The sequence below is a fragment of the Salvia splendens genome, chromosome 15 (assembly GCF_004379255.2).
Source record: "Salvia splendens isolate huo1 chromosome 15, SspV2, whole genome shotgun sequence".
Classification (NCBI taxonomy): domain Eukaryota; kingdom Viridiplantae; phylum Streptophyta; class Magnoliopsida; order Lamiales; family Lamiaceae; genus Salvia; species Salvia splendens.
This window is the reverse complement of record NC_056046.1, coordinates 4,078,172-4,103,834: the sequence shown is the minus strand read 5'-3', so window position 1 is coordinate 4,103,834 and position 25,663 is coordinate 4,078,172. Positions and strand designations below refer to the sequence as shown.

The window sequence follows — 25,663 nt, the reverse complement described above, 5'->3', positions numbered from 1 at the left end:
GAGTTAATACACAATTTCATAGTAAAAATGAAACGATAAGAGACCAAATCATATACCCAAATTATTTCTTTATTTGCAATTGCATGTGTAAATTTTTCTTTTATCTCGTGCTTTGGATGTGTTTTAAAAAAATTACTCTCTATTTAGCAATGTGCCAATGTTACAAAACAGAAACAAAAGTATCGAATCATCAACAACAACAAATTAAACACATGGAATTAGCAAGTGCTAGAGAGAATTTGTTATGAAAGTGTTGGAACTAAATTCAAATATAATTCGACAAATAAAATGACATTATTTCTATCACAAAGCTTACGGAGTAGTACTCCCTATGTGTAAGTAAATAGTGAAGTACTACTACAACCGCCCTTAAATAGTGTCAATTTTATATTGTTACTACAAGTTTATTAGTCTCACTATTTTGATAAATTTTCGTCTCATATCTATGTGAAACACTACTTCGTCTCTCTTCATCTTTTCTATGGGCCATCGTCGTCTCCTCTATCTATTCCTACCTCCCTCTCTTCGATGTGTATGTTTAATTTTGCTTTTTATCTCATTTTTTATACCGTTATACTATGGTTTTTATCACGACTTTTATCAAAGTAGAAACAATTTACAGAATAAACGACGGTTCCCTACAAGATTTGCATCCCTCAACTAATACACTAACCAATATACAAAGAAAATCGAATTCTAACTCAAACATCAAAATGCTCCATTTGATCCTCATTTCAGCACTAAAGCTGCCTGACTAACTCTGAAACATCTTCAACCATTCCATTCTACTCTACACTACTTGGTGAGAATATGAGAAGGCCATGAATCAGACGACGAAGGGTAACGGGGGCGCGGTTTGCTCACACCAGAGGGAACCTTAGCCCCATCCATACCTGGGAAGGGGTTAGGGAAGCCTTGGAATTGTGGCTTGTGATGCAATGGCACGACCAGCACAGGACCAACGACAGGGGCTGCGGCATCTGAGGCATGCCCGATGAGTGGCACTGCGACATGGCCTTCGGGTAACTGTGTTGTCGATGGTTGAGAAACATGTGCGTTTGAACAGATAGCCCTCTCGTCCATTTCTCTCTTCAGCCCCTTCACTTGAGCATCTAAACCAGAAGCTTCCTCGACGAGCTCGTTCTTCTCAGCTGTGATCTGACATCACAGTTCACACACCAAGATTGCTCAGACAATATTCCAAGAATTGAAAGACACCAAATTTTGTGAATCAGTTTGATTAACAAAGTAGGAAACACAATTATAAGAATGTGAATCAGTCATGTATATTTAAGTAACAAAGAGGGAACACAAACAAATACGGATTCATCTTCATCTAAAAATGCATCAGTCAAGATCTTACATAATTATATTCAGATAAGAGAGTTGCATTCTCCTTTTTCAGGCTGTCCATCTGAGTAACCAATTCTCCGAGGAGCCGGATCGTCTCTCTCAGCATAGATGCCTTGCCGTTGTTCTGATGATCTACATCTGAATTGCATTCATAACAATAACAATCCTCAAACTAACATCACACAAACTGCTAATCAAACTGAATTTGAGGTTCATACAAACTTAGATTACCAGATATACCAAGTGTCTTCCCCAAATCCGTGAATAATTCATTCATGCTGGCGCGTTTCAGCTTCTCCCTCGCAGCTTTGTGAATTTTCCGTGGAACTTTTCCAACATTATTTTTACTGAGAAACGGCAATGGCATTTAAAGCACAAGTTACACTAAAGTAGTTCGATAAATGAGACAAGGATTCATCTTAATCACACTGCCGCAATTCAAAGATTGATAATAAAGAAAGCGTTTCTGCATCATGTGAATAAAATGATACGCAGCGCTATATAAAAAAATCTAAATTGAAGCTATAATTAACCTAACGAAATACCGTCGAATTTCCATTTGCAAGGTAGTAAAATATAGGGGGGAAACGCAATTAAATGAAGGAATGGAAACCATACAAACCTTGAAGAAATTTTGAGGCGATGATCAGCTGAATCCGCAGAGTGAGAAGCCATTGGATGAGGCGGCGAAATGGTGAGGAATAATTGAGATGAAATAAAACAGAATTGGGTTCGGTCGCCACGCCTGGGCGTGTGGATGGCGCGCGCCTCGGAACAACCAACGCGTGAGCGCGTCACGGAAACAGCAGATTTACTAATATACCCTTCTGAGGTACTAGCGACATTGACGGTGGCAAATGGTGAGTGGACGGCTACCACGTTCTTCACACACGACAGCCCCTCCTCTCCTTCTGCATAGTTTTGGAAAAATTAATACTACTAATACATAGATAATATGAAGAAAATTAATACTCATTTGTAATGAAATTACAATTTCAATTCCTTTCAATCCCACAATTTGAATTCCATATAAAAGTAGAAAATTAGATTCCTTTTAATTCTAGATTTGAATTCGTAGAAAATTAGAATTCTAAACATTTAAAAAATATACTTTCGCAGCGTCACACTCACATAGCACAGACACGCACTCACAGACACACACTCACACACGCGCGCGCACACACACACCTGGACAAACACACTCACATACACATACCTTCACACACACGCACATACACACATTGTAAAATTTCATTGAATTCAACTTCATATAAATTATATCAATTTACCGAACAAAGGATTTGGAATTGAATTATTTTCAAATTCAATTCCGTAGAATTCTAATTCCACTTCAATTTGAATTTCAATTTCAATTTCAATTTCGTATACCGAACAGACTCTAAAAAAGTCGAGCTTCTTTTACTGTTTCATTCATTAATTTTGTCTTTTTGAGTGATAAAAGGCGCATGAAATCAATTTCAAAAGACAAGAGAGGTGAACTGGTTAAGGACTTGAGGTGGGGGAAGCTTTGTGCTTGGCAGTTCTGTTGGAATCGGCATCAAAGTTGTGTATCCATCCTTGTACAGTATAGACTACTGAACAAGTAAATAGACGGGCTTAGTTTAGAATACAAAATATAAAGTCTTTTTCTTTCAGTTTGTACATTTATCAGAATAAAACTAAGGGTTTATATGCCCATAAATCCAAACTTTCAATATTTTCTGATTCTCTCTAAAAATTTTAATTTATAAATTTAAATATAGACTATGAAGTTGGAGTTTTTCTAATTTTAAAAAATTCAATACTAATAAATAAAATTAATAACAATTATCAAAGAAAATTCGTCTTTAAAGTTATAAACTATATTTCGTTTGTCATTTTCCAAATAGACTCAAACAAAATACTATATTTTGGTAAACAAAAAATGGAACTTCAAGCAAAAAAATTTGAACTGATTCAAAGTTCGTGCTTTTATAAGCTAATACAAATATTTTGTCACTTTTTTATCATGTAGATAGTTATATGTTAGTGTAATCTATCTCAGTTTTAATTTAATCAAAATTGTTTATCGTGAAGAAAAAAACAGAAAATTTTAAAATTCACAATATATTTTAACTTTAAAAATTAAAAGTTAATGAAAATAAAAAAAATACTATTAAAATTTTTTGTATTTATATAAATAAATAACCTATAAAATAACTGTTTGAAGAGCACGTGCCATTTGTGTATCAGTTCAATCAATCATAATAGTGTGCGTATATATAACCGCCACATATATAGCCTATAGTATTATATGCCATGTTTCAACTTTCTATTGATTAAACTACAACGTAACTTGATCGACCTCTCTATTGATATACACGTAATCATGCGATGATTCAACTTCAAGATATAACATGTTTAGCAAAATATCGAAAACAGAATAAGCGAATAACAAAAAAACGAAAACCATGTTTAACCACCCGAAACTTCAGTCATTAACAAAAAGATCCGAATTAGCAAAAGAGGAGTTCAACAGAAACATAAACGAAACACATGATAATGCTTGAGATCCTAACCAATGAGACCATTGATTTGATTGCTCAAGACTTTTCCTTCAACCATTATCTAATACTCTTCGCCTTCATCATCTTCCCCTTCAGCAGACTCAGCACCAACCTCCTCATAATCCTTCTCCAGGGCAGCCAAGTCTTCCCTTGCTTCGGAGAACTCTCCTTCCTCCATACCCTCACCCACGTACCAGTGGACGAAAGCACGCTTGGCGTACATTAGATCGAACTTGTGGTCAATCCTCGAGAACACCTCTGCAACGCTGGTGGAGTTGGAGATCATGCAAACAGCCCTCTGCACCTTGGCAAGGTCGCCACCAGGGACGACAGTTGGTGGCTGGTAGTTGATACCGCACTTGAATCCGGTGGGGCACCAGTCGACGAACTGGATGGTCCTCTTGGTCTTGATGGTTGCCACAGCTGCGTTGACATCCTTGGGGACGACATCACCTCTGTACATCAGACAGCAGGCCATGTATTTTCCATGGCGCGGGTCACACTTAACCATCATAGACGATGGCTCGAATGCTGTGTTGGTGATCTCAGCGACGGAGAGCTGCTCGTGGTATGCTTTCTCAGCTGAGATGACTGGGGCATACGATGAAAGCATGAAGTGGATTCTTGGGTATGGCACCAAGTTGGTCTGGAACTCGTTCACATCCACATTAAGAGCACCATCAAACCTCAGGGAAGCAGTCAATGAAGAGATAACCTGTAAATTTCATCAAAATATAAAATCAGTCACAATTCAATTTGATCAACAAACAAACATTTAAAATTGCAGAATGCAGCTTAATTGTACCTGAGAAATGAGCCTGTTCAGATTAGTGTAAGTGGGCCTCTCAATGTCGAGTGATTTGCGGCAAATGTCATAGATAGCTTCATTGTCAAGAAGGATGGCGACATCAGTGTGCTCCAAAAGGGAATGAGTGGAGAGCACGGAGTTGTAAGGCTCAACAACAGCAGTGGAGACCTGTGGGGAAGGGTATATGGTGAAGCCCAGCTTCGACTTTTTCCCGTAGTCAACAGAGAGCCTCTCAAGCAACAGAGAACCAAGCCCAGAACCGGTTCCACCACCAACAGCGTGGAAGACAAGGAATCCTTGCAATCCAGTGCAGTTGTCAGCCAGCTTACGGATCCTGTCAAGGCAGAGATCCACAATTTCTTTGCCAATGGTGTAATGGCCTCTGGCAAAGTTGTTAGCGGCATCTTCCTTGCCACTGATAAGCTGCTCGGGGTGGAACAACTGGCGGTATGTGCCAGTGCGCACCTCGTCAATCACAGTAGGCTCAAGATCGACAAACACAGCACGAGGAACGTGCTTTCCAGCACCAGTCTCGCTGAAGAAGGTGTTGAAGGCGTCGTCACCTCCGCCTACAGTTTGGTCACCCGGCATCTGTCCATCAGGCTGTAACAAAAGTCAATAATAAGTGAAATGGAATCATAAAATTCAGCTCGATCACTAAAAGACTACTAGCATATATCATTTCAACGAGATTCAGATCAAAAAATTATAGTAATAGATTGTTGAAGGCGTCGTCACCTTCTTAGAGATGATTCAATAATTATTATGTGGAAATTAAACAATTATGTCCATCAAATGATGGTAACAAACAATTATAACATTCAGCTGGCTCATAAAAATCTAATCGCATATTATAATCATTCCGACGAGATTCAGATCTAAATAAATAAAACACGATCAATCATTAAAACCAACACGATTTAAAGTAATACGATTTTATATAACCAGATCGACAAGAAAAGTTAATCAGAAATAATAATTCCAATAAAAATGAAGCATGTAGCAAAATAAAAATGCAGAAAATACTTCGAATCTGATAAAATAGATTAAATCAATCACTAAATAGGAACAGAACAACACCAGTTCACATCAGAAACATTTCCGCCAGCTAGATCTGATGTAAATCAACGGATTACAAAGATAATCGAATCGGAATATAAAAAATGTAAAACGAAGGAGATAAATGAGATCGCATGTTACCTGAATTCCGTGTTCGAGGCAATAGAGCTCCCAGCAAGCATTTCCGACCTGGATACCGGCCTGACCAATGTGGATCGAGATACACTCCCTCATGATGGATCTGGTGTGAAATGTGTAGAGAAGTTGATAGGAGATTAAAGGGAGAGAAGCACCAGAACGTATACAAAGACGTCGCTGGAGGTGAAGGTAGTTTTCGATCTGTGGTGAAAATGGGGGAATTTATGCAAAAAATATGGGCACTACTTGAATCTAGGGTTCGGATTTTTTTATTCTTTTATTTTACAGCTGGATGGTAACTGTCGCTCAGTTTGAATTTGAATTTTGAATTTTGAAATTTGAAATTGCTTCGTGGAGGGATACCGTTTTTGGGGATCCGACCCGTTCCAAGGCGGTTTAGGGTGTCCACTATAAGGTGGACATGCCCAATAGCCCCGCCCCAATTTTGTGTCCATAGCCCCGGATTTTTGTCCATAGCCCCAAAATTCTATTTCCGCCACTATAGTGGACACCTCCAATAGCCCCCAAATTTTATAATCAACTTTCATTTTATTAATGTTTCAAGTAATTACGAAAAAATTTATCGGGATATACGTACGTAGACGAAGTCGACTATACGAATTAAGAATAAAAATAAAATTTAACTTTAAATTAAAATACAAATTAAAATAAAAATTAAAATTAAACACACTAATTTAAAATTAAAATTAAAAGTACACACTACATTGAATCTAGTACAAATCTAGTACAAATCACTACCAAATTAAAATTAAAAGGACACACTACATTGAATCAGTACAATTTCCGACCCAAAATTGTAGTGAGAGAAATTTGTATAGATGTTGTATTGGAATGGTGTGAAAATAATGAATGGAGTGGAGTGTATTTATATGTGAATTGAAGTGTAAAAAAAAAAAATCGGAAAATCGCCAGCCGCGGCGGTTGTCCTCCGCTATAGGAGGCGCGCCTATAGGCGCGGCTATAGGGACGCACGCCGCGTCCTCGCCCCGCACGCGGCTATCCCGCATCCGCCGCCTCCCTCCCCCCTCGCCGCGTCCACCTCCGAGGCGGACACCCCCCTCACTATGATAGCCGCGCCTTTCTCCCCCCTCGGCCCCCAATCGCGGCGACCGCCGCGGCGTGTCCATAGTGGACACTCTTATGGAAATGGATTTTCTATATATGGATATTAATACGTGGATTTAAGCCAATACTATTTTATTGGGCTGTGTTCTAAATTAGTGCTTCGAGTTAGATGTTGGGCTTCCCAATTAAGTATTTTACTATAAAATTCTACTAATAAGATGTACTAGTAATTTATATAACTTACTACTAATGAGGGTTTGGATAGAGCAGAGGTTATAGGATAGATTTTATATATAAAGAATATAAGTTAGAGAGAGAATATTTATGAGATACTATAAAATTTTAAGTGTATATATTGCATAATAACTATTCATAGTAAGATTATTTTTGTAGATTGTTGCTTATAAGATAAGATTATGATAAAATAGTTCAGATTTTAAGAACATACTTTTTGATAGCTTATAGCTCTTGTAATTTGTTTTCATAATTATAAACTGTTTAGGAACTGTTTTGGATTAGGTTCATAAGTATAGTTGGCCCATTATTACTGTATCAGGCCAGAGAATGGTTGTTTTGTAGGCCCAAATCAAGTGCTTTTTTGATACCACTAAGTCGGCTGTGGCCCAAATAAAAGTTTATGCAAGCATAATTGATTAGCAATAATGGGACATGTAAATATCTTGAGAGATTTCCCATATGCTACTTTTTGAAAAGCATAATTTATATATTAGGGCAACCACTTTACAAGAAATTGTTGTGGTGGTGAAATGAAAAGGCAAAAGGGATGTTGATACAAGAGCAAGAGTGTTTGGTGAAGTGTCAAAGGGAAGTCTATTCACTATATGAATGGTGTTCACTAACAAGGTTCACTCCCCAATTACAACAACTCATGCCCACTCATTGCAAATTTAGTGTCCCCACACATGTCTACTAATGATATACATCAAAAAATGCCATCTCTATCATCACTTTGAGATGCCAATTGAATTGAGGCAATCTTGTTTTGAAGAAGTATGGAGATTAACACAAGTAGAAATGATAAGGTATTGCTAGGTGGAATTGAGGTCATACTACCCACCTTTGGGTTTCTCTTTCATTTTGGGGTAAGATTGCTTGCTATCTTTTTCATCCTTGAGACATTTAATTTGTTTCCAATTCAATGTATTATTATGTGAGGCTATGTAATAGTGTTACATGTACAATGAATGTGATAAGTTTTTTGAGAAATAAATTAAATGAAGAATGTAATGTCTAACTCAATATACATAAAAATAAATTAAAGTGAATGCTATTGACAAAGAAAGTTGCAAGACTTATATTTGAAGGCTGTCAAATCGCTATCTTCATCTCTATATGGAAAGATGGAAAATACAACCAATCGTTGGTTATCTTTTAATCTTTTATAAACTAAATAATCATGTAATGAAAATTTCAACATTTTAACTACATATAGATTATAAAAAAAAAAGACAGGCATTCCATTGCGCAACTTATGAGACACCAATTCGTAGCCTGCATTGGAAAACACAATTGATAAAGTTAATTAAATGTTCATTCTAGAAAAATAAACGTTAAGGTATAAGTACATCAAATGTAATTAGAATCACTATACACACTAAAAAAAAGTAGGTTAAATTATATTTCTAAATACTCTAGTTAAGCTTTTCAAAAAAAAAGTCTCCAGTATTAACGTCTCAATTAAAATTAAGGGTCCTAAATGAAAGCGTTCCATAAAATTAAGATGTAATGGTCAATTGTGTCATCAACTTTAGCTCATCGGTTTAGTTAATTACATAAGCTAGATGTCATTTGCCTTCAAGTATGACTCCACTTATTAATACTCCATTTAATTTCAAAAGTATGAAAATTCCAAGGAGAAGATGTGCATAGCAAATGGAAGCTAGAAATATGCCAATGATGGATCATGAGCAATTGTCAAAAGAAGGCTGTCACGCCAAGCAATCATTTCATGCTAACTTTGAGAATTCTAGGGTTTGTGAATTTCTGTGTCCAGAATTCTACCAATTCTCTAGGCTAGCTCATGATGGAGAAATTTCTAAACTCTAATAAAATCGATCTTCTTTAGCATATTATTTGATGTGATACATAAGATAATTCTCTGTCATTAATTAATAATTAATCTAGTTTTTCCCATTCGAATTGGGCCCATAACACATGGCCAGGTTAGTTATAAAAATGTGGTTCAAATAATTTATTTAGTTACACTTCATATGGTGGACCTTTTTCTATTTCATACATATATGAGTCTTTGAATTATTTTCACACTTTGCATCTCTGGATTTCAGCTTTACCTTTTCAATCTCAGTGATTATTTGTACTTGTTTATGGGCTTCTTTACCACCTTTACTAGCTATCTCTTGCCTTTTGGCTCTAGACTCATTGATTTCATTTTTGAATATAAGCATACATGATTTGTGTTTACTGAAAATGTTGTGCATTTGGAGTAAGGTTATGGATTTTAAAAATTAAAACCCTTTTAATAATCAAACTAATCAACAATTCAAGATGTTCACGACTATATGTATTATCATGAAAATGTTTAATCTTAAGTGACAGGAAGATTTTTGGAAGTAACATAGTTATAGAATCTTGAATGAAGCTTCGTAGCACTAAGCACATGGCTACAAAAGATAGTAACCCTACACAAGCTGCTAATAGGAAAATACGGAGTACTCCCTCCGTCCCTCTGTAGTAGAGGCGTTTCATTTTCAGCACTCGTTTGAAAAAAATAATAATAAATAATTAAAATAGAGAAAATGCAAAATAAAAGAAAGAATAATATAGTGAAGACTCTTAACTATATTATTCTCTTTTTTACTTTACTTTCTCTCCACTTTAATTATTTATTATAATTTTTCCAAAACGTGCTCAAAATGAAACGCATCTACTACAGAGGGACGGAGGGAGTATAAAATATGATTAATTTATTTAACCATGGCTTATCTGTTGTCCCCAAAAGCTGCTACACCACAACCACTAAAGCCAACTTACTTTCACTCCAAAACCCTAATTCTTAAACTCAAATCAAAACATTTTAATGTAATATTTTTAAGTTTTAATCTTTAAAGAGAGACCACGGGCACCCAGTAACAAAAGATTCAAACTTTTGTCAAAGAATTAGCAGACCATTAGGGTCTATTTTGTGACTTAATCTAACTTAAACATGTACTTTGTAATGTTAAATTATGATTAGTGGAGGTCCGGCCGCCCTCATTTTCTGAGTCTTTTCACACTGATTAAACCTTAATATGTTTCAAATCACATATTTAATAGATGCTAGACAATCGCACATACCCATGTCGAGGATTTTGTCTGATAGATGTAAAGATGTTAGTCTAGTTTTTTTTCTTTCTTCTAAAACACTACCAATAATGTTTCCCGTTTACCACATGATGACTCAAACTCTCCGATTTATTAGATGAAGGAGAATCGTCTTACCAACTATGAAGGAGAATCGTCTTACCAACTATGACTCAAACTCTCCGATTTCAAATGTTGTGACATGTGTAATGACGTTCAAGTTTGCATCTAATGGGAGATCAAGTGTTTTGCATTGATTAAAACATCGCCTATTTTTTGTTGCAATAATATGGTTATTAAGGAAATGGAGTAATTTTATATCCGAGATTCAGAGTTATGATTGAAAAATTTCAGCCTAAAATAACTTCGACCTTGGCTTGACTGGCATCTCCCAAATAACTTCAGCCTAAAATAGTCCATGACTCGAAATCCAACAAACTGGCTTGATTGACATCTCTAAATATTCGATTGTTCATATATTTCTCCTCTATCAAAGGGGAGATATAGAACTTGGGATTCAAAAACCTTCAAGACTAGCTCGCTATAATTTATGGAATTTTTAATTGAGTAGGCGAACGAAATTAAACGCTACCATATGCATTAATCATGGAGTGGCTTAGGAATATTTAGATTAAATTAATAAATACTACTACTACGTACGATATCATAATTCCAAAGAAAGATGCTACTCTATACATAGCGTCTAGCTACGAATAAAATAGCTATATGGACCATTCTACATATATGATCTTCATAATATGTTTTTCCTTTTCTCCTCCCACGTTTATATGGCATTTTTAGACCCATGCATAAGATCTATATATTATACTTTTCGTCTCAAGAATCCAATTATTGATAGCTTTTATAATGTGGTCAGGCAATTTTATTTTTTCCAAAAAAAAGTATAGACAAAATCTGTCCAAATTTCATCATTTAATCAGTTTTTTCTATTGACCACTTTTTTAGAATATAAATATAATTAAGCTTAATATAAGTTTTATCTTAATTTATTAAGCTAAGTTATGAATTTCAACATATCTAGTATGTCGCATATGTTATCATTATAGTAAAAATTTTATATACCTTAACAATTAATTATATTTATATACTAGTATACTCCGTATATTTTTGTACGTTGACTTTTCGTGACTAAATCAATTGGGATTTAATAATAGCACCATAATATTTAGTGAGGGATTTAATAATAGCACCATAATATTTTATGAAGAAAAACCAAGATCTTTCCCTTCTAGCTAGAAAGGGGTTGGTTTAATTGGGAAAATTTAATTCATTTTTCTTATTTTTATTCGATAAAGGCTATTTTCCAATAATGGACCCTAATGAACCCAATAAAGAATAGTTTTGATATTTAACGAAATAGAAAAAAGTTGAGATTTTATGTAAAATAATGTGCACTATAAAATGTTGCAATGAACATACATAAAATGACAACAATTTTTTGTCATGAACCTCTTTATTAGCAAGAGCCCGTGCTTGCCGCCTTAATGTATCGACTTAAGCGGGGGAAAAGAATCTCATAAATTAGGATTTAATTAGACATACAATATTTATTTATTTAGGTTTTGACTCTATTATATACTCCGTGATTTATGAGCCATTACGTTAAAATTATAAATGCATCACACACATATATATAGTCACAACAAAAAATATTAATAGTAATTAAGTGAAAATGTGGAATAATGAAATAAAACTTAAAAGATACTATGCCACAAATCAATTATCCAAAATTAGTGTGGTTGCATAAAATCAGGATTGAGAATCCTTGACACCCTCTCATAATTGGAGGAATATCATATTTTGCAATATCGCAAACCTATGATCGATGTGACCTTTGAGCACATGCATTGCCCCCTCTCTATATAACCCAATTATAATAGTATGTGCTTAGATACATATAGAAACTGTAACTAAATAGACTAACAAACTACTAATCTGTGTGAAATAAAAGCCTACTATAGTACTATCTATACCCTAATATGGAATTAACCAACGACATATATTAGTCTTCGAAAATTATTTGAAATGGACCCATTCTAAATAATCAATTACTAATATATCTGTGGTACAAAGGGTAGAAACTCCACTTAGTATGGAGGAATATCTACCAAAATTATTGATTGTAGATGGAGGAATATGTACAAACAGATAAATGGTATGGTAGAATACAAGAATTAGAGTATGTGAGTAGGACAATAGTTGGTTTGATTTAGGCGTTCTCCTAAGAAACAAGATGAGTGTTGGCGCTCTCCTAAGAAACAAGGGAGTTAAAACTTTTATGTGGGGATTCACCGTGTCTATGTTGATGCTCCAAATAAGACTTTAGCGTTTTATCATATTTGACCGTAAAAGTTGTGATGTACAGAGCATGTGTTAGAATATAATTATTAGGAAAATGAGGGGCCTCAAACGAAATATCACAACCAAGGAAAGCGATATATGTCTAACTTCAAAATTGTAGAGTCTATTCCCGTGTGTGATGATACTGCAGGACAATTTTGGAGTTTTATTAATGTCATTGTTCCACAACTAGTGCTTAATTGTACTATTATAATGTATATACATGCAATTTATATTTGCAATATAGCAATATGCAAGACTCGGGAATATGAAAATTGTAAAATGTGATCTTATCATATTTTTGAAACCGACTATTGTTAGAGGAATATAAAAAGTAAATGAACATGTCATTGTAGACTATGAAAGGATGAGGGATGACATCGATCAATCTAAATCAATGATATATGATCATAGTGTTATGGGAATGTCTAACAAAATCCAATCGGTAAAATAAGTTAACACCAAAAAATCCATAAAGTAGACACCCAAACTTACCAAATGGGACTTGGGAGTAAATTAAACATAGGGTTAATTGTAATTAAAATGGAAGTAATTTATAAGTATTTTATATACTTGGCATGTAACATAAAAAAACAATAGTGAAATTTCAATATTTTACAGTTTATTAAGCGCCCACAAAGTGTGTGCTAACTTTTGTTTGAATACCCCAACTTAGAATAAATCCTCATGATAACTCTAAAAAATGCATACGGCTCACTACCTTAATTTATAATTTGTCCTTGATAGACTCTATCTTCTTCACTAAACAAATATCCATATAATATTTTAATAAATTAATATCATCTTCATTATTGTGCCCTATTATTGGACAAAAGAAAGTAGGAGTATTATTTTATACATATCCGATGTGATGATAAAATGGTTGCGTCGCCTGAGGAATACTCGTGAAGAAAAAAAAAACATTCCTAAATATTAATGTAACGATTTTTCACATGATACACATATGAACTAGGGTATGGCTAACATATATAGTCTTTTTTCGACCAAAATGCACTATTGGAAGATTTGTCCTTTTATTCATTGAAAATTTTCTCTTAAGGGCATATTTGTCTTTTGACTGGATGCTTCTAGCACAAAGTTTGGCCATCTTAAGGGCATATTTGTCTTTCCACGCTTTTGCTTAAAAGAGCAAAGCATGATTTACGGTAATACTAATTGAACTGTTAATGTTTTTTTCTGTATTTTTATTGGATGGTTTACTCCAATCCAATGTATTGTATTTTAATAAGTGCAAATTAAATCAATGGGAGGTAAAAGGCACGTTTTGCTACTATATATTTACATTTGTCGTCTGTATAGTACATTCCTTTGTAGTATATTATTTGAGAAAAAAAAATCCCACTTATTGCTATTTATTTTGGAACTCCTTCGATGTACTTTTTTGTAAATTATTTTTCACCCACTATACTATAGTTGTTTTGGGTTTTTGCCCTTAGTGTTCATGGGTAAAGTAAATCAAAGGTACATAAGACAAAATTTAAATTTCACAGTACAAAGGCAAAAAAATGAAACTAAAAGTACATGTAACAAAAATATGAAATAAAGTATTTTTTTCATTGAATCAATTTTTGATCAAAAACTTTGATCATACATGCACGAATGTTTTACTGTTGGATTACAACTACATCTTAAAATTGAAATATATATATTGTGAATTTGTACTCTAAACGACGACATGTCACCTTTGATTATGACACTCTCACTCACCCTGATCTGATAGAGCATGGAGGAGGTCAAGCAAGGTAAATCAGAGTCTATTTCTCGAAAAAATATTCTCATACCCGAAAATATATTGCAAACTTATACATGGATGGGAAAATTATTAATTATATATATGTGAATAAATGATTAATTGTAGATGCTTGTATGCTACACTTGGTTTTATAACAATAGGTATACATTATAGACAAGCAAACTGCTCATGTGAAATAGTAGTATAATTGTTAGTGTTTTGTTTTTTTCTTCATACATTTCGCCAAAATCATAATTATATTCAGACAAGATTATCAATTAGAACGCATGCCACATAACTAGAAAATTAAAACCGACAATCTTATTTTTAAATCCTAATTGTTGTTAATAGCATGTGGGATGTGGCTCAATTAAACATTCATGTTTGTTTGAGGCTAAATATCCAGAACTTAGTATAGTCTCAAATCTAATCGAGCCAAATATTGTTACATACACATATCTCAAGAGTCAAGACTATATCTATCATCTCTACCTATCTACCTATACCTATCTCTAGATCTATGTATTTATAGAGAAGATATTCATCGGTTGGATATCTTAAATTCACATTTTACTCAAATCAGTCTTCCATCATTTATCACATTTACCGGCAACAATAAAGGTGAAATATAACATCTAATAAATGAGTTCTAAAATTAAAAAAATGGCTATTTGTTTATTACTCCACCCATTCACAATAGAAGTTATATTTGGCGTGAGTACGAGTTTTAAAATATGTAAAGAATAATGCGTTGGAAAAATTAGTGAAATATGAGACTCACTTTTTTATATTTCTAGTTTTATAATAAAATGCGAGTGAAGTGAGTTAGTGAAATGTGAAACTTATTTACCCTTTATGTAAAAATGAAATAATACTCTTATTGTGGGACGTATCGAAATGACAAAATGTGATTCTGGGACAGAGAGTATTTAACAAAGATTTTAAATGTCATAAGCTCTTACCGTAACCATTTTTGTGTAGGAAATAGCTTTAAGTTTCCTCAAAGTTAAGAACATTCACTAAATTTGGTCTAGTTATAGTTCATAACCCAACAAACTTGATTCTTTAGCTATAACAAATTTTACTATACAAGCTTGAATGAGCTTTTATTGAACTCAAATCCAAATAAATTATCAACATCTTGCTCCTATCATCACTCTACTTGGATTATTTTGCTCTAATTTTATATGGGAAATAAAAAATATCTCCTTTTAGACGCAATAAATGCACAATCAAATTGAAGTGTGTGTGTGTGTGTGTGTGTGTGTCTATTCCAAACGGGGTTCCACCAATATCTTTAACTATAACGCAGGGAGAATGGTCTGATTTGAGCTCAGAATATATTAAATGCACGAATTATAGCACCGCTCTTTATTTTTAATAAAAGTATTTTATAGTATAAATTTATATTCCATGTGTTTATTTGATATTAGTATTGAATTTACTTAGATGTGTTGAAAGTAAAGTATTTTAAATTTTGGAGCTCGTTAATTGTTATTGTTTCGAGCTTTACTATTATTCTATTAGAAAAAACTTTAGTACTACTACTAAACAATCCTACTATGCCCATTTTTTGCTAAAATTACACATTATTTACATTGAAACATATTAACAAAATAAGATAAATCAACATATTAGTGCTTAATTTTACCCAAGAGATTTTAACGAGACCATAGTTAGTGCTTAATTATTGGACATATATGTATGTAAATATGGAGACACTATAACAAACTATATTTGCCCTATGGATGTCGGCATTTTCATATCAACTCTTTTTAACGAAATTTCATTCCCATATTAGGTACATACACTAAGATTAATTATTAATAATTAAATGCAGTACTAACAGAGGAGTATAAATTTTGTTGGTCATACTTTCTAGTTCAATTAATGACACTTAAAAATTCAGTACATTCTATCAAAAATTCAATTTATACTACTTTTGTTAATAATAGTAATCTTCCTTTTTCATAATAGATCATATTCCAAAAGTAGTCACGTTTTAATTTTTATAAATAATATTTTTAATAAGTTGGATCCTAATTTTTATGTTCTCCAGTAAATATAAGTTGACTTTTTAGCGTAAAACGAAGTTACTGATTAAAAAAGGGGAATGAGATTATAAGAAAATAGATGATGAAAATGATCAAATTAGCTGAAAATAACAAAATGAAAAGGAAATGATCTTAAAAGTGAAAAAAGACCTCAACAAAATTGGAATCTTTTTTAATACTTAAATATCTAATAATGCAATTTATTTTTACAAATGATCGTATTATACCTTCTATATTCACCAAATACTAAACTTGCAGTCCACCCCTATTACAAGATCATTCTATGGCTCTATTTCCAACTAGATCGAACCAAAATCCAAATCATCATCCCCACTTAATGCTTTCGGTTTTCCAAGAATCATGAGCAATATGAAAGAAAATAATTGCTCATGCTAAAACCCACTAATAAAAAAATTTCAAGATTTTCCCCATAAAAATAATTCCAAAAAATTAAAAACACCTTGAGCCACTTCAAAAATTGACAGCAAGATAAAAATAGTAAAGAGAGTGTGTCCCAGATTCCCTTTATTTAACCTTAGTTAAATCTGATCACCCCTTCACCTCTATAAGTACACCCACTCTCTCTCTTCCCACACTCACTCTCTCCTTTCACACACTGTCTCCCTTACTGGCTGCTTCTCTCTCTTTTTCCGGTAAAACCCAACTCCATTTCCCTCTCTCCCTCCACAGCTTTGGCGAATTTACTACAACAATCCAATCCAATCCAATCCAATCCAATCCCATTATTCCATTTTCTTTCAAGATTCGTATATTCCTTTCTTGATATGCAGAAAAGGGAAAGACCCAGCAGAAGCATCGCCATGCACCGCCCTTAATCGAGCTGGGTTGTCGCCGGCGGCGGAAAGCTAGCATCTTTACTCGCCCCAATTGCTAAAGACTCGATTTTTATCTTCTTCAAGTTTTGAAAAAAATGGCGGAGGGGGGCGACGGGAAGGCAATGCCGGAGTCGGAGAAGAAGAAGGAGCAGAGCCTGCCGTTCTACCAGCTGTTCTCGTTCGCGGACAAGTACGACGTCGTGCTGATGATCGCCGGCAGCCTCGGCGCCGTCGTGCACGGCTCCTCCATGCCCGTTTTCTTCCTCCTCTTCGGCGAGATGGTCAATGGCTTCGGGAAGAATCAGATGGATTTGCACAAGATGACCCATGAAGTTTCAAAGGTTCAAACTTTATATTAACTTCTTGATTTGATTTTACTACTCATTGATCAGATCTGAAGGCCATGTTTTGTTTTGCTTTGTTTGATGCAGTATGCTCTGTATTTCGTGTATCTTGGACTCGTCGTCTGCTTCTCCTCCTACGCAGGTTTGAATTTGTGATCCCTCAGATTTCTTAGCAATTTCTGTTTCTTGATTTTGGCAATTGTTTTTTAAAATATGTTGTTTTTCGTGTGCAAATTAATGTGGGGTGGTGTTTTTAATTCAATTTTTTAATTATTTGGTACTGTGTTAGCCAGTTCAATTCGGATCAGTGGCACGTGGTCCGTGGACCGTCTCTTTGTCTTGATCCTCATCACCTGTCCAAATCTTGAAAATTTCCCCCCTTTTATTTCATCTCACCACATATCTCCATCCATGCTGATATTCGAGAATTTAATGAGCTCCCATTTGTAACCTTTCTGCCCTTTGGATCATACTCATCAATTTTGGTATCATTCTTGCTCATTCTTACTTGTCTGAAATGTACAGAAATCGCATGTTGGATGTACACCGGTGAGAGGCAAGCTGGCACATTGAGGAAGAAGTATTTGGAGGCTGTGCTGAGGCAGGATGTCGGATTCTTCGACACCGATGCTAGAACCGGTGATATCGTTTTCAGTGTTTCAACTGATACTCTACTTGTTCAGGATGCCATTAGTGAGAAGGTAGAAATCTTGATATATGCATTATTCCTTTCTTGTTGTTCATTTACTGTGTTTCTAACGGTAAGAATCATCTATTAATGCTGTGAGGTTGAGCTTATGTTAAAAGAAGTAACTTGATTTTATATATCTACTGTAGTAATTTTGGTGAAGTTTAGTTGAATTTGTTCTTTGTGTGCTTGGGGGTTCTAGGTTGGCAACTTCATTCATTATCTTTCGACGTTCTTGGCTGGGCTGGTGGTTGGTTTTGTATCGGCGTGGAAGCTGGCTCTACTCAGTGTGGCTGTGATTCCGGGCATTGCCTTTGCCGGTGGTTTGTACGCGTACACTCTCACGGGGCTCACCTCCAAGAGTCGGGAATCATATGCAAATGCTAATATAATTGCTGAGCAGGTGAGTTTGGGGCAAAATGATCACATTACTTTCAATTTGCTACTTTTTGTAATGCTTTTGCACTGCACAACCATGTTTCTTCTGTGGAACTGTTAATTAAAGAAGCTTCACCTAGAGCCTTATTGAGCCTTTTTTCATGCACTACTATAGTTGGAATGATGTTAAATCATTTGTTACTTTGTTAGTTTTAAGATGCCAATGATGGTGGCTTGGTTGCATCATTGCAGACATTTGACTATGTACTTTACTCTTTGTGTAACTGTAGTCCATTGCACAAGTTAGGACGGTTTACTCCTATGTTGGTGAGACGAAAGCCCTCGGTGCATATTCGGACTTGATACACAACACGTTAAAACTGGGGTACAAAGCTGGGATGGCTAAAGGGCTTGGATTAGGATGCACCTATGGCATAGCATGCATGTCGTGGGCTCTTGTTTTCTGGTATGCCGGTGTTTTCATCAGAAACGGACAGACGGATGGTGGCAAGGCGTTCACGGCGATCTTTTCTGCCATCGTTGGTGGCATGTAAGATAAATTGCTATAACTTGCTCAATTTTTTCTTAGGTAAGGGTTCTGATAGTTTGCGTGCAGGAGCTTGGGCCAGTCGTTTTCAAATCTCGGAGCGTTCAGCAAAGGGAAAGCTGCTGGATACAAGTTGATGGAGATAATCAAGCAAAAACCGACCATAGTCGACGACACGTTTAATGGCAACTGCTTGAGTGACATCAGAGGAAACATTGAGTTCAAGAATGTGACATTTAGTTATCCATCTAGACCTGATGTGATCATCTTCAGAGACTTCTCCATTTTCTTTCCTGCTGGAAAGACGGTGGCTGTAGTTGGTGGTAGTGGTTCGGGGAAAAGCACCGTGGTCTCGTTGATAGAGAGATTTTACGATCCTAATCAGGGTAAGTTGATAAGCTCTTTTACAGTTTTAGGGCGAGTATCGAAATACCATTTGATTGATTTTCGTTTAACATTGTGCAAATGGACAGGTGAGATTTTGCTGGACAATGTTGACATCAAGACACTACAGCTGGGATGGCTGCGCAATCAGATTGGTTTGGTGAACCAAGAACCGGCTCTCTTTGCAACCACGATACTCGAAAACATTGTCTATGGGAAGCCCGATGCGACCAAGGCAGAAGTTGAGGCTGCTGCATCCGCTGCTAATGCCCATAGCTTCATCACCTTGCTTCCCAACGGATACAGCACTCAGGTTCGTTTCGTTTTTTATGTAGTCATGCAACGGATAAGCTGAGTTCGGTTTAAGTTTACATGTTCAATCTGATTTCAGGTTGGGGAGCGTGGCGTGCAGCTCTCCGGGGGACAGAAGCAGAGAATAGCGATTGCAAGGGCAATGCTGAAGGACCCAAAGATACTTCTTCTTGATGAAGCCACTAGTGCACTGGATGCAAGCTCCGAGAGCATCGTTCAGGAGGCTCTGGATCGTCTGATGATTGGGAGGACTACAGTAGTTGTGGCGCACCGTCTATCAACAATAAGAAACGTTGATTGCATCGCAGTTATTCAGCAAGGGCAGGTTGTTGAAACTGGAACTCATGAAGAACTGATCTCCAAAGCAGGTGCCTATGCATCATTGATCAGATTCCAAGAAATGGTGGGTAACAGAGATTTATCAAACCCTTCAACCCGTCGCACACGCTCAACGCGCCTGAGTCACTCGTTGTCGACAAAGTCTCTTAGCCTCCGGTCCGGGAGCTTAAGAAATTTGAGCTATTCCTACAGCACGGGGGCTGATGGTCGTATAGAGATGGTGTCAAGTGCCGAAACCGAAAGGAAGAACCCCGCACCGGCCGGTTACTTCTGCAGGCTGCTCACGCTCAATGCTCCCGAGTGGCCATATTCAATCATGGGAGCCATAGGATCGGTTCTTTCTGGATTCATCGGCCCAACTTTTGCTATCGTGATGAGTAACATGATCGAGGTGTTCTACTACCGCAACCCCACTGCCATGGAACGGAAGACGAAGGAGTACGTCTTCATATACATCGGAGCCGGTCTCTACGCTGTCGTCGCGTATCTCATTCAGCACTACTTCTTCAGCATCATGGGAGAGAACCTCACCACAAGAGTAAGAAGGATGATGCTTGCAGGTATATTATGTTACATTTGTTCATTTGTACATATTAGAAAATTAGCCTCTTGACATTATTTTTTAAATCATTCTCAGCGATTTTGAGGAACGAAGTGGCATGGTTCGACGAGGAGGAGAACAACTCGAGCCTCCTCGCAGCCCGCCTAGCCACCGATGCAGCGGACGTGAAGTCCGCCATTGCAGAGAGGATATCGGTGGTGCTGCAGAACATGACGTCGCTTCTGACTTCGTTCATCGTCGCCTTCATCGTGGAATGGAGGGTCTCGCTTCTGATCCTCGGCACCTTCCCTCTCCTAGTCCTAGCAAACTTTGCTCAGGTATTTGAAAGTTAATAAGACCCTAGAGAGGGGACAGAATGGTAATTACAAATTCTCATAAAAATTGAATCTTGGAATCCTAATTCCAACACAAGAAGACAAGGAAGTGAATACAAACGTGGGAATGGTGCTTCACACGTGCTTCCTTCCTTACTTCAAACCTGCTCCATGACTCCTTGAAACTCGCACAGTTTGAACTTTGAACTTTGAACTATACACATAACAAACAAAAAGCACACATATAACAGAGAGAGGATTGTATTATTGCATCAGCCCCAAAGACTGAGAGGTGTGCAGGTTTCTTATCCGAGTCATATGTGGACTCTGGTGGTAGCAGACATTGTTGAATATTGGTTTCTCAGTCAATTCTTTTAACTATTAACCTTTTACTGTAGCAAAACTGAAGCTTTTTTAAACTTGCTTCTGCCATTATAGAGAGCAGTGAGCGTCAGTTTTTATGTCTCTGGGCCCCAATCTTGTTGCTGTAATGCCAGTCTTTGATTTGAATATGGCCATTAACTATTTCTTGCCAGACCAGAGATTCTTATCTCGTGATCACATCTTTTTCAATTTCCAATTAAATACTAGTATATCTATTTTATGTTTCAATTTACTTTCTTTTTCCTTTTTCTTTTTTTTTATCAATGCCTGTTGTTGTTTGATGTTTTCTCGTGTTGTGAGTTAATGGATGTGAATTTCGATAATGTATCTGATCATTTCTTGGTCTTGAATGTGGCAGCAACTCTCTCTCAAAGGGTTTGCCGGAGATACCGCGAAGGCGCATGCGAAAACGAGCATGATCGCGGGAGAAGGAGTGAGCAACATTAGGACAGTGGCGGCGTTCAATGCCCAAGAAAAGATCCTCTCTCTGTTCTGCCACGAGCTTCGTCTCCCTCAGCGTCGGAGCCTCGCGCGGAGCATGTCTTCCGGTTTCCTGTTCGGACTCTCTCAGCTGGCTCTTTACGGATCCGAAGCTCTGATTCTTTGGTACGGTGCACACCTCGTTAGCAAGGGAGTATCGACCTTTTCGAAGGTCATCAAGGTGTTTGTGGTCTTGGTCATCACAGCTAATTCGGTTGCGGAGACGGTGAGCCTCGCACCGGAAATCATCCGGGGTGGAGAAGCCGTCGGTTCGGTCTTCTCGATTTTAGACCGGTCCACGAGGATTGATCCGGATGATCCAGAGGCAGAGACTGTTGATTCGGTTCGCGGTGACATTGAGCTCCGTCATGTCGACTTTGCTTACCCTTCTCGTCCGGATGTTATGGTTTTCAAGGACTTGAGCCTTCGGATCCGGGCCGGACAGAGCCAGGCGCTCGTGGGAGCGAGCGGCTCGGGGAAGAGCTCGGTGATAGCGTTGATTGAGAGGTTCTACGATCCCCTCTCCGGTAAAGTCATGATCGATGGGAGAGATATTCGGAGATTGAACCTGAAGTCTCTCCGGCTCAAGATCGGCCTCGTGCAGCAAGAGCCGGCCCTCTTCGCCGCCAGCATTCTCGACAACATCGCCTACGGGAAAGACGGCGCGACCGAGGCCGAGGTGATAGAGGCGGCGCGCGCTGCAAACGTGCACACGTTCGTCAGCGGGCTGCCCGAGGGCTACAGGACCCCGGTCGGGGAGCGAGGCGTCCAGCTCTCGGGCGGGCAGAAGCAGCGGATCGCAATAGCGCGGGCCGTGCTCAAGGACCCCTCGATCCTACTTCTCGACGAGGCTACGAGCGCTCTCGATGCCGAGTCGGAGTGCGTCCTGCAGGAGGCGCTCGAGAGGCTGATGAGAGGGCGGACCACCGTGCTAGTCGCGCATCGGCTCTCGACCATACGAGGGGTGGACAACATCGGCGTAGTGCAAGATGGACGAATCGTCGAGCAGGGCAGCCACGGCGAGCTCGTGAGCCGGCCGGAGGGGGCTTACTCGAGGCTACTCCAACTGCAACATCATCGCATATGAAGATGAATTCAAACTAGCAACGGCTTTATTAATTAACCTTGTTTTTTTTCACTTTCCTTTTTTTTCAAAATTTAGTTTGTTATGGTGATTAGATGTAGATATTGTGATGATGTGAGGACTGTATTTTCAAGAATGACCACTCCATTCTCAAGTGTGCTAAAATCAATATAGCCACTTTGTTCCACGTTCGAACGAACTTCAGTGTAAGGAAACTTGTCTCGTATCGATTGTGTGAGCGAAAAAAGTCGGGAGATGGCGACGTAGTAAAGTATGGGAAAGGCACACAAGCACGATCACGTGCTCGATGTTTGATGGAACGAATGATCAAAGCTAGTAAGAAAAAGGAGTTGTCTAAATTTTATGAGAAAAAGGCAAGAGACAATGTTGACAGATGCTAGCATGTTACTAACGATTCATAAAAGAAAGGTGAGAATGATGCATGTGAATATGCGTAAAGGAACTAACTCTATAAAGGAAAGGACATTATTATTGAATCATACTCCTATATGGATTATATTGCGATATAGGGTTTTAATTCATTATAATTAGGCTTTAATTAATATATACAGATAAGAGTTTATGGTCCATTTAATTTGTTAAGAGCTCAGAACGTTTAAAACATGAGAAAAAAATTTAGAATTATTCTTTTTGTTTGATAATATAATATGTATGTCCAATAAGAGATTTATTAGCTTTCTCTAGTTGAATTGTGTAAAATATACTATTATTTATGCATCAAATTGACATGCACATGGAAGTCAAAAGTAGCTCAATCAGATCAAAAGTTGGAACGAAATAATGCAACAAATTAGTTTTTTCACTGTTATATACTGTATATACTCAACGCATAATACTGATTTTGAATGCAGATCATATTCACATATTATTTTGTTGAATTTTGTTAGATGATGACATGAAATCAAAACATTATAAACTCTTAAAACATACCATTAGTATTTTAGTTTTTTTTTTTAATAATTTTATAGAGACTACTTGTTATAGCAAAATAATGGAGGTATGGCCAGGTCCACCTCTAGTAAAGTTGTGCCCTACCAGCTTTTTCCTCATGAAAGTAATTTGCTTTTTCCTTTCTTCCTGTTTTCCTTTTCAATTTAAATAATCAGGCTTTTAACAATACTAGATAGCAATATGCTATGCATATAGGTAGCTAACACTTTGCATGTGTCAATTCAAAATAAATCTGATAGGATATATAGTATACTTAGTCATAAAAATTGGTAGATTTTTGTTTTAAATTGACTAATCTGTTAATATCTCTATCAGCGAAAAATAGTCATATTCTTCTATTTAATACTGTCCATCAAAATTAGTAAGTTTCTATTTTCAGTAAATTGAATTTTATTTTCTACTAATGATACTTGAACCATTTTTTTCTCTTAATCTTTCTTATACATTGAGTGCAACAATTTTCATCTACTCTATAATTAGGGATAATTCACATGGGTCAAATATGAGAATGTTGGGAAAATTGATTGGGCCAATTCTATTGGCGTTGGTCACGAGTAGTAGTATACAATAAATACTCAAAGACTAAATAAAAATAACAGCAAGATGCTACAAAAAGGACCATAATTAATTGCATGTTTTTTACCCTTATTTTGTTCTTCTCTATGCAACCATATAATTTCGTGGATTAAAATTAATGAGATGCCAGGAACAAAATTTTCAATGTATTTTTCTTATCAATTTATTATAAATGAAAATGAATAAGAAAATATGAGAAAATATGTTAGTTTGTTGAACTTTAGTACAAATGTGACCGTCTGAAATTCTGAAGTGGCAAATAGATCGATAATTAAAACGACATTGTTTAAAGGAAATAGTCAATAAATTACTAAACTTTTGTCAAATTTCAGTTTTGTAAAAAACTCCTATTGTTCACATTTGACTTAAAAATCTATGTGATTTTGCTATTTCATTATAAATCGTAAATCATTTATCTATTTACATTTAATTATAGTAATGTTTTAAGGGTGGAATTGAACATACAAAAACGAATCACACTTGTTAGGGTTTGTGTGCACCACATAATATTTGGACATTATAAAATAGAGGAATGAGTGTCCAAAATGATGATTGTTTTGTTGAAACTATTTTCACGTGCAGAGCATGTGCTAACTGCTTTATTTCATCATTTCTGGGAAACTCGACCCTGTTGAATCACGTGGGCCGTGGCCTGCCAGCATATAAAATCGAAATTAAATTAAATTATATTCGTTTATTAAACTTGGCAAAAAATCAAGACATGCATTTTACAATGAGAAGAAAGCAAAATTCGCATTCTCAAACAAAAATTATTTATTCAAGATACTAAAATACTTTCTTCAATTCGCTGATATAAAGTTTTGTTGGGTTCAAGTAAGTAACTACAAAAATATTTAAATCTGATATCTATTTGGCATATTTGAATTTATGCTATACAAATATATAAAAGAAATTGTTCGTAAACAATGGATTATGGATCAATTTTGTGTGGATGCATTTCAATCCATACCATTTCCTCTATTT

General features: G+C 36.3%; 3 protein-coding genes across 3 annotated transcripts; 1 reads left to right on the top strand and 2 right to left on the bottom strand.

Annotated features, from left to right (window-relative positions):
- Positions 1 to 595: 595 nt before the first annotated feature.
- On the bottom strand, positions 596 to 2,102 carry LOC121766516 (transcription factor bHLH47-like). Its single transcript, XM_042162771.1, has 4 exons — positions 1,976 to 2,102; positions 1,585 to 1,700; positions 1,364 to 1,491; positions 596 to 1,158 (listed from the first exon to the last, which is right to left on the bottom strand). Exons 1-4 carry the CDS (start codon positions 2,026 to 2,028, stop codon positions 796 to 798), a joined length of 660 nt encoding a protein of 219 aa, XP_042018705.1. The 5' UTR covers positions 2,029 to 2,102; the 3' UTR covers positions 596 to 795.
- A 1,682-nt stretch (positions 2,103 to 3,784) lies between these two features.
- LOC121767517 (tubulin alpha chain) lies at positions 3,785 to 6,146 on the bottom strand. Its single transcript, XM_042163799.1, has 3 exons — positions 5,908 to 6,146; positions 4,705 to 5,310; positions 3,785 to 4,614 (listed from the first exon to the last, which is right to left on the bottom strand). Exons 1-3 carry the CDS (start codon positions 5,998 to 6,000, stop codon positions 3,961 to 3,963), a joined length of 1,353 nt encoding a protein of 450 aa, XP_042019733.1. The 5' UTR covers positions 6,001 to 6,146; the 3' UTR covers positions 3,785 to 3,960.
- Positions 6,147 to 17,068: 10,922 nt separating this feature from the next.
- Positions 17,069 to 23,330, top strand: LOC121767770 (ABC transporter B family member 19-like). The gene is made up of 10 exons (XM_042164095.1): positions 17,069 to 17,656; positions 17,747 to 17,801; positions 18,185 to 18,360; positions 18,550 to 18,750; positions 19,016 to 19,275; positions 19,342 to 19,658; positions 19,746 to 19,969; positions 20,048 to 20,867; positions 20,945 to 21,186; positions 21,926 to 23,330. Exons 1-10 carry the CDS (start codon positions 17,411 to 17,413, stop codon positions 23,132 to 23,134), a joined length of 3,750 nt encoding a protein of 1,249 aa, XP_042020029.1. The 5' UTR covers positions 17,069 to 17,410; the 3' UTR covers positions 23,135 to 23,330.
- Positions 23,331 to 25,663: the final 2,333 nt, after the last annotated feature.

Bases quoted from the DNA above. Each gene is read 5' to 3' on its own strand.
- LOC121767517 (XM_042163799.1), bottom strand. From the start codon at position 6,000: ATGAGGGAGTGTATCTCGATCCACATTGGTCAGGCCGGTATCCAGGTC. The intron at 5,311-5,907 runs GTAACATGCGAT...CTTTTGTTACAG, and splicing joins GCCTCGAACACGGAATTCAG to CCTGATGGACAGATGCCGGG. The intron at 4,615-4,704 runs GTACAATTAAGC...TGAAATTTACAG, and splicing joins TGAACAGGCTCATTTCTCAG to GTTATCTCTTCATTGACTGC.
- LOC121767770 (XM_042164095.1), top strand. From the start codon at position 17,411: ATGGCGGAGGGGGGCGACGGGAAGGCAATGCCGGAGTCGGAGAAGAAG. The intron at 18,361-18,549 runs GTAGAAATCTTG...TGGGGGTTCTAG, and splicing joins AGGATGCCATTAGTGAGAAG to GTTGGCAACTTCATTCATTA. The intron at 18,751-19,015 runs GTGAGTTTGGGG...GTGTAACTGTAG, and splicing joins CTAATATAATTGCTGAGCAG to TCCATTGCACAAGTTAGGAC.
- LOC121766516 (XM_042162771.1), bottom strand. From the start codon at position 2,028: ATGGCTTCTCACTCTGCGGATTCAGCTGATCATCGCCTCAAAATTTCT. The intron at 1,701-1,975 runs GTTTGTATGGTT...GCCGTTTCTCAG, and splicing joins CGCCTCAAAATTTCTTCAAG to TAAAAATAATGTTGGAAAAG. The intron at 1,492-1,584 runs GTAATCTAAGTT...AATGCAATTCAG, and splicing joins GAAGACACTTGGTATATCTG to ATGTAGATCATCAGAACAAC.